This window comes from Gopherus flavomarginatus, chromosome 3 (assembly GCF_025201925.1).
Source record: "Gopherus flavomarginatus isolate rGopFla2 chromosome 3, rGopFla2.mat.asm, whole genome shotgun sequence".
Taxonomy (NCBI): domain Eukaryota; kingdom Metazoa; phylum Chordata; order Testudines; family Testudinidae; genus Gopherus; species Gopherus flavomarginatus.
Window position 1 is genome coordinate 22,065,266 of NC_066619.1, and position 19,035 is coordinate 22,084,300.

A 19,035-nucleotide genomic window follows, 5' to 3' on the forward strand; every position below is an offset into this window, starting at 1 on the left:
GTGTTGAGTCTGTGTGAGGTTATTCTGCTTCTCTGCTGTGTAGCAGCAGGATGCGTTAATTGATTTGTTGGGTCCTAGCAATTTGCTGCCACTTAAACCATGAAGGGCAGGCTGCAGTTGATACCCCAGAGTGAATGGTGGTACTGGGAGTTGCACAAGCTTGGTATGGGGCAGTTCAGGTTCCTGTAGCATACCGGATTCTCTTCTCCTTCAGCTGCTGTGAGAGTTCTTTCATATACTTTGAAACTTCTCAGTACTGCCGTGCACATTTTCCTAGGAATGAGACTGGATGGCCCACTGTGCAGGTTTGATGCAATAGGACTCAGTAATCCCTCTGCTGGATCACAATAACATGCCACTTCAAAGTGTGTACTCCATTTGGGCCACCCAGTCTCCTTCCTAGGAAAATCCCCAGTGTTGGCGGGAAAAGTGGCCCTAGATGTTACCCTAACACTTCACCACCTTCTTCAGGAAGGCTCTTCTCCTAGGTGAGGGAGGGAAGAATGAAGGGAGCATAACATATGGGATTCTAAGGGCCATATTAAAAATGGGTTTACTTTTCCCCTTCCCGAGAGATGAAATCAGGTAAGGAAAGAGTTTGGAGGCTAGTGGAGCTGTAGCAGCTGGTCTTGGCTGCATGGGTGAGATTTTCCCTCAATGAAGATAAAATTTAATATGGAAGGGAATGGTAGCTGCCTACGGCCTTTGTGGGTTCAGGAGTTGGGGATAATACCTCCTTTCTACAAATTTGGTATTATGCCAGCTTCACCAGGGAAGGGGATTAGATTCACATAGTGACCCAGGCACTGGTAGAAGACGTGGTGATTGCCTCAGGCTTGGGAGTAAGAGGGGCTGGATAGGCCCAGGAAACATTGGAATGCTATGGATTGGAACATCAAAAAGAAGGGGCATGCTGAGAGTCTGTGGTCTTAACTCCTCACCCTCCACCCCACTTGGCTGGTGCCAGTACATGTGTATTAGGAGATATCTTATGATATAAAACAGTGACTGCTTGACCAGTAAAGATCATTCCTGTCTCCATCCTTATTGCCCCCTGCCATTTTCAATAGACCTTTTCCAGAACCCAAAGGTTAGAATTTGGTCAATTACTATTTTAATTCTGAGTGAAACAAAATCATTAATTTCTTTTAAATGGTTTCTTTTAAATGGATATGGTGGACCAATGGGAAATCGGATGAAGATCTGCAGAATACAAATAGTTAAAAATTACTTAGGCAAGATAGGTATCTTCAAGTTGGCAAGGCCTGACAGTGTACATCCTCTGGATAATATTTAGTCCTCCTTCAGTACAGGGACTATCAAGGTCCTTTCCAGTTCTAGATTTCTGTAATTTTATTATATAAATATATATAATATATATATATTGTGTGTGTACATATACATACATACACTTTTTTTTTGGTCATTTAAGTGCATGCTCGTCTCAGGTAGCTGCTCATCTCAGTCGTTTCTTGTTATGTGGAAAAAAAACAGATGTTCAGTTCATTTTCTGGTACTATAATTAGTCTTTAACACATTTCTGTTTGCACTTGTTGATTAAATAATGTTAAAATAGGTTTAATACTGAGACTTTTGCAGCAGTAAACAAGTTTTTTACTAGGTTTATTTGAAGCTATTAATTTGTGTAATGAGACTAAATGAACAATTCACACTGAATTTGCATCTATTATAGTTGTCAGTAAAACTATAACCATATTAAATGTGACACCTTCTTTTGCAGTGACCCCTATGTGAAGCTTTCCCTGTATGTAGCAGATGAGAACAGAGAACTTGCTTTGGTGCAGACAAAAACTATAAAAAAGGTAGGTAGTGGTTCTTTCTTCACTGTGTTCTGGAAGTATTGAGAATGCTAGAGTATGCTTCTTCTCTACATGATATTACAGTATTGATTTAAAGATATTGTCTGTGAACGTTTGTATGTATATTGGATAACATTTTCTTTTTTATCAAACTCTTCCAAGCCAGTGCATGCGTTTGCCTGTAGCCAAGTGCAGACTGTGAACCATAAAATAATGACTTTATATCAAAAGCTTCTCAGCTGAGGTTTGATGTGCTGAATTGCAATGTTGCTTGTGTTTGTAGGTTTTATTTAAAAATAATATTAAGCTATTAATTCCCAAGTCTTTCTATATCTATTTTAAAATATTTGATGTGGGCATTAAAATGTAAGGCGGAATTGTGAACTACTGAAATTCATTTTGAATAATCTCTGAAGGTTGTTTTAAAAAATCATTTCCAACTAGTACCAAACATAAAGGTATTTTTTTTCTTAGTTTGTTTTTAATTTCAAGCTTCAGTGAAAAGTGTAAAGACACTATTAGGCCAAAATTTTAGAGGTTACCTGCTTCCTTACAATTAAAGTTGACTGGATGTTATGGCAAAAAGGGAAAAAGCCATAATTTTAATAAAGATTAGAAGAAAAGTCATGCCCTAGTATTCTATCCTATTTTACAATAATTATTTAAAACGTTTTTGATCTGTTTTCTCTTTGGTATCATAATTTCACTGATTTCCCCCCGCCCCATACAGTTTTTCTAGCTTGATAGAACTCCCCATTTGTAGAGTAAAAAAGGACACCAGAAAAGAAACTTTTAAAACAGACAACCTCCACTCTCAGTTTCATTTTATCATTACAAATAAAGTGCAATTAGAAACTGAGAGAACCTCATCTTCAAAACACTGCATCACCACGTCAGTACATGAGAAAGACACAGTGGAACAAAAAATACATTGTCCAAGCTGTCTGAAAAGCATAAGAGTCAACAGAGGCCGTGATATTACAGTTGTTCCCTGTGAATGTCTAATCTGCAGTGTAAGCCCAGAGTTAGTAGAACTCAAGCTAGCAAACCTTGGGTTTCTTAATCTAAGGCTTGAGTGGTTACTTATATGTAACCCCAGGTTAGGAATTGCTGAAGCTGGGGTCCAACCTGGGGCTCCAGCTTCTACACTGCATTAGGTTGGCCCGAATCCAACCACTCATATCTCAGACTTCCTAGACCCTCCCAAAATGTGGCTGCACCAACCCTTTGTAATACAGTGACTGTCCAGAGGACAAAGAACATTGGCCTGTGGGATTGTGGAATACTTTTGGTAGATCCCCAGGCACGAATCTAGTGGGGCTGCATCTACACTACAAAGCAGTAGGGCTTGAACCCTGGGTCCCTGCTTCAATGAGGCTTTGACCCTCCACCCCCCATGGCATTCTCGGGTTAGCACAATTTGTGTGTTGATGGGGCAGGGAGGTAGGAGGAGGAGAAGGCTTGAGCCTGAGTTAAAATGCTGGCCCTTCATTGCAGTGTAGACATATCTTGTGGGTACAGGGATCTGCTTCCTTGGAGCTCCTTGCAGGACCAAAGTCTAAGACAGAGGTGGGCAAACTACAGGGTGGATGAGGCAGGGGTCTTGGTGGGCGAGGGGGGGCAGGGAAGGAGCATCAGGGGCGAGAAGCAGGGGGAGTTCAGATAGGGGGCTGGGCCACACCTGGCTGTTTGAGGAGGCACAGCCTCCCCTAACTGCCCCTCCATACAATTTTGGAAACCCGATGTGGCCCTCAGGCCAAAAAGTTTGCCCGCCCATGGTCTAAGAGTAAGAACGGTGAAAAATAAAAACCAGTTAAAACTGAAGGAATTAAAAAACAAAACCCTCAGGGGTTTGCTAATTACACTGATGTGGAAACTCCTTTTTTGTTAATAATAGTGTTTTTGATCTTATGTTTTCATCTTTAAAATCTATTTGGTCTCTACCTGCTTTAGTTTCAGAGCCTATCCAAATCTGTTCTTAGTTTTGGTGAAAATTCTTAGTGAAAAATTCAGCTCTACTTAGTTGCTACAGTAACAGCATAGAATATAGTGTTTTGGGGAATTGTTTTTAAATACCTTTGACATTTATAACAAAACAATACAGATATGTGGGAGGCTTTCTTTTGATAATGGAATATTTTTTCATAAGTAGGATTCACCTGTCATCCTGCTATCATGTAAAAGCAAAGAGTCGTGGCACCTTATAGACTAATAGACTGTTAGTCTAAGGTGCCACAGGACTTTTCTGCTTTTACAGATCCAGACTAACACGTCTACCCCTCTGATACCTGCTATCGTGAATTTTTATTTGTACACTATGCACTCTTATTCTTTTTATATCAATGGAAAATGTTTAAGCCTGGTCTGTATGGGGAAAGTCTCTCTTTAGTAGAACCTAAGGTTTGAATTTAAACAGATATAGTACACCTCTACCCTGATATAATGCAGTCCTCGGGAGACAAAAAAAATCTCGCCGCGTTATAGGTCAGACCGTGTTATATCACACTTGCTTTGGCCCCCCTGTTCCTTGCTCCCTAACCGCCCCCTCCAGAGACCCCCATCCCTAATCACCCCCAGAACCCCACCCTTACCCAACCCTTTGTCTTCTATCCACCCTCCCTTCCGCCCCCTGACAGGCACTCACCAGCAGCAGTGGAAAGTGGAGCAGCCTGGCCCCAGCCCGCTCCACTCCGCCACCTCCCAGCCGCAGTGCTCCGCTTCCCACTGCAGGTGAGTGCAGGGAGGTTTGGGGAAAGGATGCCTCCCACACTCACCTGCGTCAGGAAGCGGAGCGACGCGGCTGGGAGATGGTAGTGTGGAGCGGGCTGGAGACGCATTGCTCTGCTTCCCGCTGCAGGTGAGTATGTGGGGGGGTCCTTTCTCCAACCTCCCTGCACTCACTGGCGGCAGGAAGCAGAGCAGCCCAGCCCCAGCCAGATCCACTCCGCCAGCTCCCAGTTGTGGGCTCCACAGGTGAGTGCAGGACCTTTCCCTAGTCGTCCCCCAGCGACACGGCTGGGGCTGGGGCACGGAAAGTGGAGAGGCTGGGGCCGTGTCGCTCCGCTTCCCACTGCAGGTGAGTGCAGGGAGGTTGGGGAAAGGACGCCCCCCCATACTCATCTGCAGCAGGAAGCGGAGCGCTGCAGCTGGGAGCTGGCGGAGTGGAGTGGGCTGGGGCTGGGCTTCTCCACTTCGGCTGCTGCTGGTGAGTGCGGGGTGGGGGTGGGATCCCTTCCCCCAAACCCCTTACCCTGAGCAACATGGCTGGGGCCGGGGCGAGGGAAGCAAAACTGGCTGCTCCTGGTCCCCCGCTAATCTCCCGGGCCACTCTGGAACTGTGTGGCCACAAAAAGTGCCCCCCCACAGCTCCTGCCCCTCAGACCCTTCGGGGGGAGAGCTGTCCACCCCAAGACCCTCTTCACCTTATCGAACCCCTCGGACCCCTGCCTGGCCCAGCACCCTTAACACGCTGCTCAGAGCAGCATGTCAGAGCTTTACCGCCTTGTATGCGAACCCACCTTATATCAGGTTGCGTTATATCGGGTTTATATATAAAAAGAACATATACACCTATACCCCGATATAACGCAACCTGATACAAGGCGGGTTCGCATACAAGGCGGTATGTGATCCTGCCTTATATATATAAAAAATATAATGAGAGAGAGAGAGAGAGATATAATATTATTCCAGTTGAAGAGTGTCTTTTTTAACAGATTAATTTGTTGCTTGGAATGGGACTTAAACTATATGAAGAAAAAAAGAGTCCACTTTTTTATACTGGAATAAAAGTTCATTTCTTGAATGATTTTTATTTTTAAGTAAAACAGATTTTTTAAAATTTAAATTAAATAACTTTTTTCCTTTTTTACAAATATACCTATTTAAAATTAAATTTTAAATAGGTATAACTTTTCAGCCATTTAAATAAAAAAATAAACAGTACATATTTGCTGCCCAAGTTTAAAAGAAAGGCAAACCACTGAACTGGTGGAAGTCGCCGGCTAAGCACATGAAACCATAGTTTACTGAAGTGCAAAATCAGCTTTTGAGAGCAGTAGTCTTTTTTTTTTCTGCAGGTTCAAAGAGGGTATTTTTTCATTTCAGTTCATTCAACTAGTTCAGTTTAATGGCTCATTCAAAGATAAAAAACTAGGAGTTGAAAAAGCAAGGAAGTTTGTTTTCCTCTTCCAGTTTATAGTAAAAATTAGAGTGAGTTGATGACATCTTAAAGGACGTGGTGATCATAAGCAATAAATCCACTAACCACGACTGACTGACTGATTTATTATTTTGTATTATCATAGCTATGGGTTTTATTCATGGCAAGAATATATTTTATTTTTATAATCAGTTTTAAATGCAAAACATGTTTTGATAAACTTTTTTCTTATCAATTTTTCTCAACTAATTTAAATAACTAATTAAAAATTAAATTATTTGTTAACTTTAATTGATTTCTAATTTCCATCCAGACAGAGCTTAATACAAATCATGAATTAAAAAATTAATAGTTAATATGTAGAAAATGGTGCATGATTAATTTCTTAACACAATAAAAATAAGAAAACTGAATACATAAATTTTAAGCCTTGTAATTGTTTGAATAAACATGTATAGATATAAGGATATCCTCCTGGCTAGCAAAAAAAGCACGACATTTAATGTAGAGGAGGCTCTATTTAGTTGAAAATCAAGCAGTTTTAATGAAAACCAACCTTTCTTTAGGAAAATAACAAAACAAAATTAAAGTCAGTAATTTAAATCAAGGTTTCCTGTTTTCTGATTTAAGTCATAATTAAAATAGTAGATTTAAATTGCTTTAAATCAGTTTATTCTGGTTCATATAGGGGTTTATAGCTATAACTAGTAAAACTTTCCCTTGTAGACAAGTCCCTGAGGTGGCAGAAGGCTCCTTCTCTTGTAAGCAATAATGTGGAGTGCTGCTGGTTGTGGGCAATATAATTTTATAACATATGAAATGATTCTAAGGTTGGCGACATAGGCCCTCGTAAAAGCGGTAAACCCCTTACTCCACTTGGAGCCCTATTGAGGTCAATGGGTCTGCCCCCATGGTGCTGTTTACTGGACTAGGGATTACGTCTGCTAGAAAACAGTGAGGTTTTGTTCTTGTGAAGTAGACAGTAGCTCTGGAGTTGTACTGAGATTGTTTTCAACGTGTTGTGATGGAAAGTAGGGAAGGCAATTATTTTCTGTTTTCCGTATAATCTGCACTCAGAATACCAGTGTACGATGATGCCGAGAAAGGATGGAAAACCTAGTTTTGCTTATTTCTTTTGGAATTTTGTTCTTCTGTTCTAATTGGTATAGCAGCTTTTTTGGTGCTCATGTATTTTCTCTTGGAGGATTTTCTCCTTCTTTATTAGTATATTATTTGTAAGGCTGCTGCTGTTTTGTTGTTGTCTATGTAGTGACTGCCAGGATCCTGTGTAGTATTTCTGTGCTGTACTTTTGATTGTATGTTCTCTCGTCTGTGTGTTTTGTTTTTTGTTGCTGGGGTTTTTTAGCCTCCGATTAAGCAAAGCGTTTAAGTACATTCTTAAATTTAGGCCCAGGAGTAGTGTCATTGAAGCCGCTGGGATAAATCCTGGGATTAAAGTGAAACACATGCTTAAATGCTTTTTCTGAATCAGAACCTCAATGTTCTCCCAAAATGTCCATGTTCCATTGTTTCCAATAGGTATAAAAGTTGTCATGGGAACTACATCCTAGCTTCTGCATTAGTGAAGGAGACCCAGGTAGAGGATTTGTCTTTGAAAGGAAAACTGCAATGTAATGTAGAGCAGTGTTTTTCAACAACCAGTCCGGTCTCTGAGACCTCCCTGACACAGTTTTGGAAGGCAGAAAGCTGGTCCCTGGTATCAAAAAGGTTGAGAAACACTGATTATACAGGATATTCAGTGTAATCTACAAAATATAATTTAATGCTTTATCTAGTTACAAAGAGGAGGATGACGCTAATATTTTTAAAAATTTTGGAATGTAATAAACACTCCAAATAAGCGTCATGTTTGACAACATCATGAGGAAGGGCCATACAGTATTTTGTTTAAATTTAGTTTTAAACTTATTTGTATTGAAAAATTTAACAGTTTACAATACAGAGCTACAGAATACCAAAATCCTGAAAAATAAATTAAATAAAAACAGTTGCCTCTACAACTGACTTATGAAAATAATCATAATGCTCATAAACATACTGAGAAATTTAGTGCTTGTGTAAATGTGAGGAAGACATGAACATTCTTAAAGGGGCAACTCCTACCATATTTTGTCACAGGTGGTTTTTTTTTAAATTATTTTTTTTTTTCTCCCCTGGAACAACTTTCTCTCTCCCAAGGCTCTGTTTCCTGGTACAGATAGATAACCACTCTGCCTTTGCTGGGCAAACAGTGTCCTTACACTTCTTAGTATCTCTCTTCTTAAAATAGTCACAGCTGCAGATACCAAAGATGCAAAGGTGTGAATCTGCAAGTGCAAGTATACGAACTTAGCTGAAAGGTCAAAGCATTAGGCTTCAAGAAAAAGGGCAATGTGCTGGTAAAGCCCAGACTTCTAAATTTGAGAGGAGAAACCACCTCTCCTGACCTCAGACTGGACACTTTCATGTTCTCCACCTATATGGTGCTAGTCTGTTCCTATATTTGTAATCAGAGCAATACATAACACCTTGTAATTCCTCCACAAAAAATAAGGTGCAAAGGAGACAAATGCAGGTGTAGGTCTCCTCGGCTCTCCCTGTCCTGAATATTTAAACAAATGTAATCTGCTTGGCTTCTGTTTTAAAAATACTTAGATTTTCTTATTCCATATCTGGGGGGAGGAGAAGCGTCACTTTTCATTGTCTCTGTTTGATTTTAGATATTTGAAGAGCAGTACAACCCTGTTAATGAGTGAAGAGGGAAAGTGTAGTATCATGACACTGTTTGTACAATGTTATAAGCATTTGCTTTCTAGACCTGGTCTTTCCTCACATTATAAAAGCAAATATTGAAAAATACTTTCTTTTTAAAAGCACCAACCAACAGTTAAACTGAAGGAAGTGCTAAAATTAATATTATGGTTCCAGTAACTACTGTGATTAAATGTTTCACTGGATCGCCTTATCCAGAATCCTCTGCCATCTTATACTCACTCAGTATTTAAGGGTAATTGCTGTTTATGGGCCCAATCTTGCCAACATTCTTGTGGTAACCTCATTGCCTCCAACAAGGCTAATGATTAAGGTTATGTTTTAGTCATGGGTATTTTTTAGTAAAAGTCATGGCTGGGTCACGGGCAGTAAACAAATATTCATGGCCTGTGATCATTCCATGACTTTTACTATACACCCCTTATAAATTAGAGTGACCAGACAGCAACTGTGAAAAATCGGGACGGGGTGGGGGGTAATAGGCGCCTATATAAAATAAAGTTCCAAATATCTGGACTGTCCCTATAAAGTCGGGACATCTGGTCACCCTAGACTAAATCTTGAGTGCTCTGGGGCAGGGAGTGGCCCGAGGCGCTGCACGTGCTCGGGGAGGTGATGGTGGATAGTGTGATAATGGATAATATTTTACAAGAAATAGACATCTCCCTGGGACATGCCCTTTGCCCACATGGGTGTGCCTTCCATAACTCTTTATCTGATTGAAAAATACATGCACCAAGCTTAACCCACCAAAGTTTGATGTGATGACAAATCTGTTTTGGCACTCATGTCAGGCGCAAATAATAATAATGCTGAGAGAGAGAGAGAGTTCACTGCCTTTTACTACTGATAACAGTCACGAACCCTGAGAGGAAAAAGCTGCTGAATACTCTCCTGTTGTGAACAGAATAATTATTAGGGCTGTCAAGTGACTAAAAAATAGAATACCATTTATATAAATATGTTTGGATGTTTTTTCCACATTTTTTCAAATATATTGATTTCAATTACAACACAGAATACAAAGTGTACAGTGCTTACTTTCTGTTTGTTTATTAATATTTGCACTGTAAAAATAAGAGTATTTTTAATTCACTTAATACAAGTACTGTAGTGCAGTCTCCTTATCATGAAATTTTAACTTACAAATGTAGAGTTATGTGCACAAAATAGCCGCATTCAAAATAAAACAATGTAAAACTTTAGAGCCTTCAAGTCCACTCAGTCCTACTTCTTGTTTAGCCCATTGCTCGGACAAACAAGTTTGTTTACATTTGCAGGAGATAATGCTGCCCGCTTCTTGTTTACAATGTCACCTGAAAGTGAAAACAGGCGTTCTCATGGCACTGTTGTAGCCGGCGTTGCAAGATATTTACGTCCCAGATGCGCTAAAGATTCTTATGTCACTTGATGCTTCAACCTCCATTCCAGAGGACATGCGTCCCTACTGATGATGGGTTCTGCTCGATGATGATGCGAAGCAGTGCAGACCAATGCATGTTCATTTTCATCATCTGAATCAGATGTTACTAGCAGAAAATTGGTTTTCTTTTTCGGTGGTTCAGATTCTGTAGTTTCCACATTGGAGTGCTGGTTTTAAGACTTCTGAAAGCATGCTCCACATTCTATCCAGATCTGAAGTGCCTTCCAAAATCTGATTCTTAAATCTTGGGTTGAGTGCTGTAGCTACTTTACAACTACAGGTCTGTTGCATCTTAGGCGGGAGTTCCGTTCCGTGGTTACCCCCAGCCCTTTAAATCCCACCCGCAGCCCCGGCCGGTGGGACGGGGGTGGAGGGGGCATTTAAAGGACTCCGCCAGGCTTCCCGCTGTGGCAGGGAGCCCGATGTAGCCTTTTAAATGCCCCCCATCCCGCTGCTGGCTGCGGGCGGGATTTAAAGAGCTCTGCCGGGCTTCCCTCTGAGGCGGGGAGCCCGGTGGAGCCCTTTAAATGCCCTCCCATCCCGCTGCCGGAGCTGCAGGTGGGATTTAAAGGGCTCCGGCGGGGAGCCCGGTGGAGCCCTTTAAATGCCCCCTCGTCCTGCTGCTGGAGCTGCGGGCGGGAATTAAAGGGCTCCACTAAGCTTCCCGCCCTGGTGGGGAGCGCGGAGGAGTCCTTTAAATCCTGCCCGCAGCTCCGGCAGTGGGAGATGGGTGCATTTAAAGGTCCCGAAGCTCCATGGTGGCTGAAGCCTCTGGCCCTTTGATTCGTTTCAGGGGCTACCAGCCACCTCTGCAGCTGGGAGTCCCCTGAGTGATTTAAAGGCCCTGAGACTCCCATCCACAGCTGGTGCCCCAGGACCTTTAAATCTTGAGGCCACGCCCCATCCGGGACTCCAGGTCTTTCAGCATAAAGCTGAAATCGCGCATGTTAAATGCGCGTAAGTTGCGAGAGACCTGTACTTGGCATTCAGTGAGGCCATAGGCACTGACTTCTACTCCTGCCGGTGGGTGCTTGATCCCCCTCTGCCCCCAGCCCTGCCCCATTCCACCCTTTCCCCCAAGTCCCCGCCCTACCCTGCCCCCATTCCACCTCCTTCCCTAAGTCCCTGCCCTGCCTCCTCCCTTGAGTGCGCTGTGTCCCCTCTCCTCCCCCTCACTCCCGGAGTACAGCCAAACAGCTGTTTGGCAGTGAGCAGAAGTGCTGGGAGGGAGGGGAAGGAGCAGGAATGCAGCACGCTCCAGGGAGGAGGCAGGGAAGAGCTGAGGGGACCTTTGCTGCCAGTGGGTGCGGAGCACCCGCTAATTTTTCCCCGTGAGGTTTCCAGCCCTGGAGCAACCACGGAGTCAGCACCTATGATGAGGCCTAGAATGTCTCTGAGGACATTATTAGAGTCTTGGTCTCCTATTGGGAAATAAGGACAGTTACACATTTTTTGCTTCTGAAGGCTGAGCACATTGCACACACCAGGGGCTCTTTGCATTCCTCCAATCTTCCTCCCTTCAATTTCCCTGGGTGCCACCCTCCCATCCCGCTCTGTATCGGGGACTCCAGTGGTTCCCTACTCCATTAAGCCAGGAATTCTGTGTTCCCCACATTTCCCCCCTCATGTCAGTGGCTCATTGTCCTCCATTCTTCATTTCTTTCTATTTCCCCACAGCCCCCCACCATTTGTGGGGGGGTAGTGGTGGTGATTGTTGTCTGGGAGATGGATCATGCAGGATGTCAACATTTTAAAACTATTGATGGGCAGAGCTGAGTTGGAGGCATTGCTACTCTGGAAGGTGTTAATGGCCACTATCAACTGGTTCTTTGATTTATAGAGAATTGGTGGTTGAAACTGCTGGCTCTGCTGATCAGATGCTAGGAGCGCCATGTATTCCTCTTTTTCCTTCTTCTGCTTTTCTAGTTTTCACCAAAACCATTAAGATTCTGCCCACTGATGCTTAGAACATTCCCTGAAATTTTGGAATTGAGTGGATAAAGCATTCAGAAGCTGTTACATCACATACAGACAGACAAATACCATTGAGTTAAGTGCAAGACCTCATTTCCCTCTGCCAACTAGAACAAAAGCCCTCACTTTAAGTGGGATTGTTGTCCCTCATGACAATGGAAATACTGAACCAGTGACAGGTATTTCTTTAACTTGTTGGAAAAAATGGCATGGTAGACTTAGGAAGCTTAAAAACAAGTATTTCCCATGGCGATAAAACAGATCACTGCAGTTTTCCTTGAAATGTGCGGAGTCATAGGATTGTTTAGAATGCTTTGATACTTGGTGTTGAGCCTGTGATTAAGGACAGCTTGTGGTCTTGTAGCACAATTTTATATAGCTTCAGGTCTGTGTTTGGCTTTTTGGGAGAATTAACGTTCTGTCCCCAATTCTGAGCTGTATGGAGCAGGGATGATCAATAATAAGAGTGGAGAGAGACAGGGGAGAGGGGCAAGGGGCAAGGGTGCAAGTATGTGTGTGAGAGGGAAAATCATTTGACATTAAAATGAGATGAATGGGCACTTCAGATTATTTTTCAAAAACTGAATTACACATATTGCTAATATTCTTATTACTAATCTGTTCATCTTGATAATCTTATATTTGGTCTCCTTTTATGTTGTAAGCTAAGTGTATATTCTACTCAAATCATTTAATACAAAATTGTGGTGCTCCATGTCTTTATTTGGGAAACTTGGGAAAAAGAGTCCTAAGCAAATTCAGCGAAAACAAGTGATACCTTTTTGCAGTCTAGAGCCATAACTTTCTTTTGACCACTAAACTCATCCTTGTATTTAAAACTGATCATTTTCTTTACTTTGGTTTATATTATAAAACATTTCATTAAGATTAGTCTTCATTACGATCTCTCTGCATAGGTCCTCAATTATTTCCCTTCTACTGATAGGTTCCTATTTATAGTTAACATCTATTTCTGGATCATCCGGCTGAAATACCCTCCCACGCTCAGTTTGCTTGGTAAATGAGTTTTAAATCATTTGACAGCAATGTTTTTATTCTTGGTGGTTGTTGCTATGAAATATTAGGGTTGTTTTTAATTGACTTTTAACAGAGATTGTCACATGCATGCACTTGTGACTGCAAATGTACCGACAGCCTCAGTAGAATTTAAGATTTTAATAATGTTGTTTGTATAAAAAAATTTAATTTCTTTTACAGACACTGAATCCAAAATGGAATGAAGAATTTTATTTTAGAGTAAGTTTTTCTTTACTTGTAATACATTGTTTAACTACAAGTAGATTAGTAAAATTAAACACATCACATTGTAAAGGAGTGGGAAGAAACTTATTCTTTTTAGTATTTTACCCTTTAAATATTTCTTGTGTGTTTCAAAGAAAAATCACTTGAACTGATGTAGGTACTGTCTAATATCTGTTCTAAAAGATGGAATAAAACATAGGATTTGCCATACGGTTTAATGTATGAAACGTTTGTTGTTGCACAATTTGGTAATGGTTCTTTTTATACATGCTTTGAGTTGATGTATATAGAAAATGTAATATGCTTCACTCAAACATGCATTTTTAGCATATTATGTTTGCTGTGGTATTAAACTAGTAATGTAGTAGCAAATAGCCAGAAATTCTTCCTAGGGCTATATGATAGCCCAGCATAACTAGATGAAAGAAACAAAGTAAGTGTTTCACGGTTAAAGATCTTGAAAGTTGAGCGAGCGTGACAAAAAGTAGTAAAGTGCAAACATAAAAAAGAAGGATTGAAAGAGCAATTTTTGGCAAGTAGCATAAAAGCAAAGAGAAAATTATCAAATTTATTTTATTCTTGTAACTTTTTAAACACGTGTCAAATCATGTTAGAAATGTTAATAGAACTGCACTTAACATCTAGTGCTTTTCTATTATAAGTAGTAGTTGACATTTTCATCATAAAACTTTAAATATTCACAAAATGTGAAATAGGCTGAAAATGAAAAAAATACCCCAATGAAATGTAATATATTTATGGAATATAAATTGATAGCATGAAAACCATCTCTGAGCTTCAATTATTACAGAGTTTTCAAGGAGCAGTTACTTAGCTTCTGTCCAGTTGTAGTTTTTACAAGAATAGGTTAGGTAAAATTTCAGCAATTTAAATTTAATCTTCGGAACAGCTGTTTGAGAACAAGGAAAGGCATTGTGGATTGTTAAAATGACAGTATACTGTCAAAATGCATTTTAGCTGTTGACCATTGTGCTAATTTGGTAATTTACAGCAGAATGTTTGTTAATATCTAATTTGAGGCGATTATAAATGCTTTACAATGTCAATTCCATTAAAATAGCTTTTTACAGGGTGAAATTTAATAGAGTTTTTTTATCTTTAAAACAGTCTTCCCAGAGATAGCTATTTTGATTCCTATAATATAGTACAGAAGGCACTTAAATCTATTTCTTTGAATAATGCAGAATCTCTAGGAATTGTCTTGGCACTAAACTCAGTATGACTGGCCCCAGCTTTTTCCATTTCAGTCACAACAAGATTTGTTATATGCAAGATTCTGATTAGTAGAACGTTCATCTGGTCATGTTACACTTTCACATATTAAGTTTGACATTTCTGATTCTTGGGATTCCCCATTAAAGGCTACAAGAAAAATGTCTTAGAAGCAAGCAGCAGATCAAAATGTTTATCCATTGTCAGAACTGCATGTTACGAGTTGCGTCATTAGTATTTATGCCCAGTTAACGTACTTTGCTAAACATAATTTTTGAGTACACATCAGTAACTTACCATATGGTTCCAGTTACCAAAAAAACAAAACAGTAAAAGCCCAGGAAATATTGTGTTAAGAATAAACTTAAAAGGAATCCAAACATCAAGGCACCCAAACAACCTTAACGCTGTCCCTGTAGTGATGTGCTGGAGGAGAAGAAGCAATCTTTGTCTGTATCTTCTCTGACAAAAAAAAAGGTAGTTTTTACCATCAGTTAAAGTAAGTGAGGTCATAGATTCATAGACTTTAGGGTCAGAAGGGACCAATGTGATCATCTAGTCTGACCTCCTGCACAAAACAGGCCACAGAACCCTACCCATCCACTTCTATAACAAACCCCTAATCTATATCCGAGTTATTGAAGTGTTCAAATTGTGGTTTGAAGACCTCAAGCTGCAGAGAATCCACCAGCAAGTGACCTATGCCCCACGCTGCAGAGGAAGGCGAAAAACCTCCAGGGCCTCTGCCAATCTGCCCCGAAGGAAAATTCCTTCCCGACCCCAAATATGGCGATCAGCTAAACCCTGAGGATGTGGGCAAGACTCACCAGCCAGCACTCAGGAAAGAATTCTCTGCAGTAACTCAGATCCCATCCCATCCAACATCCCATCACCGACCACTAGGCATGCTTATCTGCTGGTAATCAAAGATCAATTGCCAAAATTAAGCTATCCCATCATATCATCCCTTCCATAAACTTATCAAGCTTAGTCTTAAAGCCAGATATGTCTTTTGCCCCCACTACTCCCCTTGGAAGGCTGTTCCAGAACTTCACTCCTCTAATGGTTAAAAACCTTCGTCTAATTTCAAGTCTAAACTTCCTAGTGTCCAGTTTATACCCATTCGTTCTTGTGTCTACATTGGTACTAAGCTTAAATAATTCCTCTCCCTCCCTAATATTAATCCCTCTGATATATTTATAAAGAACAAGCGTATCCCCCCTCAGCCTTCTTTTGGCTAGACTAAACAAGCCAAGCTCTTTGAATCTCCTTTCATATGACAAGTTTTCCATTCCTCGGATCATCCTAGTAGCCCGTCTCTAAACCTGTTCCAGTTTGAATTCATCCTTCTTAAACATGGGAGACCAGAACTGCACACAGTATTCCAGGTGAGGTCTCACCAGTGCCTTATATAACGGTACTAACACCTCCTTATCTTTGCTGGAAATACCTCGCCTGATGCATCCTAAAACCGCATTAGGTTTTTTAACAGCCATATCACATTGGCGGCTCATAGTCATCCTGTGATCAACCAATACTCCAAGGTCCTTCTCCTCCTCTGTTGCTTCCAACTGATGTGTCCCCAATGTATATCTAAAATTCTTATTATTAATCCCTAAGTGCATGACCTTGCACTTTTCACTATTAAATTTCATCCTATTACTATTACTCCAGTTTACAAGGTCATCCAGATCTTCCTGTATGATATCCCGGTCCTTCTCCTTGTTAGCAATACCCCCCAGCTTTGTGTCATCCGCAAACTTTATTAGCACATTCCCTCTTTTTGTGCCAAGTTCAGTAATAAAAAGGTTAAATAAGATTGGTCCCAAAACCGCGATCCTTGAGGTACTCCACTAGTAACCTCCTTCCAGCCTGACAGTTCACCCTTCAGTACGACCCGTTGTAGTCTCCCCTTTAACCAGTTCCTTATCCACCTTTCAATTTTCATATTGATCCTCATCTTTTCCAATTTGACTAATAATTCCCCATGTGGAACCGTGTCAAATGCCTTACTGAGTCTCGGGGACTCTCTTTCTGCCCTGTCACCCCCACCAACATGATACAGTTCTGTGGCAATCTGGAAGCCTACTTTCGCCGTCTCCGACTCAAAGAATACTTCCAGGACAACACTGAACAGTGCACTGATACACAGGTGCCCTCCCACCAACAGCACAAGAAGAAGAACTCCACATGGACTCCTCCTGAGGGTCGAAATGACAGTCTGGACCTATACATTGAATGCTTCCGCCGGCGTGCACAGGCAGAAATCGTGGAACAACAACATCGCTTGCCTCACAACCTAAGTCGTGCAGAACGCAATGCCATCCACAGCCTCAGAAACCACCCTGACATTATCATCAAAGAGGCTGATAAAGGAGGTGCCGTTGTCATCATGAACAGGTCTGACTACCAAAAAGAGGCCGCCAGACAACTCTCCAATACCAAATTCTACAGGCCACTTCCCTCAGATCCTACTGAGGAATACACTAAGAAACTACAACATCTACTAAGGACACTCCCTACACTAACACCAGAAGAAATTAACATACCCCTAGAGCCCCGACCAGGGTTATTCTATCTACTACCCAAGATCCACAAACCCGGAAATCCTGGATGCCCCATCATCTCGGGCATTGGCACTCTCACTGAAGGACTGTCTGGATATATGGACTCTCTACTCAGACCCTATGCCACCAGCACTCCCAGCTATCTCCGTGACACCACTGATTTCCTGAGGAAACTACAATGCATTGGTCACCTCCCAGAAAACACCATCCTAGCCACCATGGATGTAGAGGCTCTCTACACAAACATCCCACACACAGATGGAATACAAGCTGTCAGGAACACTATCCCTGATGATGCCACAGCACAACTGGCTGCTGAGCTCTGTGCCTTTATACTTACACACAACTATTTCAAATTTGATGACAATATATATCTCCAGATCAGTGGCACTGCTATGGGCACCCGCATGGCCCCACAATATGCCAATATCTTTATGGCCGACCTGGAACAACGCTTCCTCAGCTCTCCTCCACTCATGCCCCTTCTCTACCTACGCTACATTGATGACATCTTCATCATCTGGACCCACGGGAAGGAGACTCTGGAAAAATTCCACCATGATTTCAACAGTTTCCACCCCACCATCAACCTCAGCCTGGACCAATCTACACGAGAGGTCCACTTTCTTGACACCACGGTGCAAATAAGTGATGGTCACATTAACACCACCCTATATCGAAAACCTACCGACCGCTATGCCTACCTTCATGCCTCCAGCTTCCATCCCGGACACATCACACGATCCATTGTCTACAGCCAAGCACTGAGGTACAACCGCATCTGCTCTAACCCCTCAGACAGAGACCAACACCTACAAAATCTCCACCAAGCATTCTCAAAACTACAATACCCGTACGAGGAAATAAGGAAACAGATCAACAGAGCCAGACGTGTACCTAGAAGCCTCCTACTGCCAGACAAACCCAAGAAAGAAACCAACAGGACTCCGCTGGCCATCACATACAGCCCCCAGCTAAAACCCCTCCAACGCATCATCAAGGATCTACAACCCATCCTGGACAATGATCCCACACTTTCACAGGCCTTGGGTGACAGGCCAGTACTTGCCCACAGACAACCTGCCAACCTGAAACATATTCTCACCAGTAACTGCACACCGCACCATAATAACTCTAGCTCAGGAACCAATCCATGCAACAAACCTCGATGCCAACTCTGCCCACATATCTACACCAGCGACACCATCACAGGACCTAACCAGATCAGCCACACCATCACTGGTTCATTCACCTGCACATTCACCAATGTAATATACGCCATCATATGCCAGCAATGCCCCTCTGCTATGTACATCGGCCAAACTGGACAGTCTCTACGGAAAAGGATAAATGGACACAAATCAGACATTAGGAATGGCAATATACAAAAACCTGTAGGAGAGCACTTCAACCTCCCTGGCCACACTATAGCAGACCTTAAGGTGGCCATCCTGCAGCAAAAAAACTTCGGGACCAGACTTCAAAGAGAAACTGCTGAGCTTCAGTTCATCTGCAAATTTGACACCATCAGCTCAGGACTGAACAAAGACTGTGAATGGCTTGCCAACTACAGAACCAGTTTCTCCTCTCTTGGTTTTCACACCTCAACTACTAGAACAGGGCCTCATCCTCCCTGATTGAACTGACCTCGTTATCTCTAGCTTGCTTGCTAGCATATATATACCTGCCCCTGGATATTTCCACCACATGCATCTGAAGAAGTGGGTATTCACCCACGAAAGCCCATGCTCCAAAACGTCTGTTAGTCTATAAGGTGCCACAGGATTCTTTGCTGCTTTTACAGATCCAGACTAACACGGC

General features: G+C 41.9%; 1 protein-coding gene across 7 annotated transcripts in view; it reads left to right on the forward strand.

Annotated features, from left to right (window-relative positions):
* Nucleotides 1-19,035, forward strand: part of NEDD4L (NEDD4 like E3 ubiquitin protein ligase) — a 359,045-nt gene that overhangs the window by 144,816 nt on the left and 195,194 nt on the right. For all 7 annotated transcript variants that reach the window (XM_050944652.1, XM_050944654.1, XM_050944655.1 and 4 more), the window contains 2 exons: nt 1,742-1,823; nt 13,370-13,408. In XM_050944652.1, the coding sequence (XP_050800609.1) occupies nt 1,742-1,823; nt 13,370-13,408 (121 nt within the window). The remainder of the gene's footprint in view (nt 1-1,741; nt 1,824-13,369; nt 13,409-19,035) is intronic.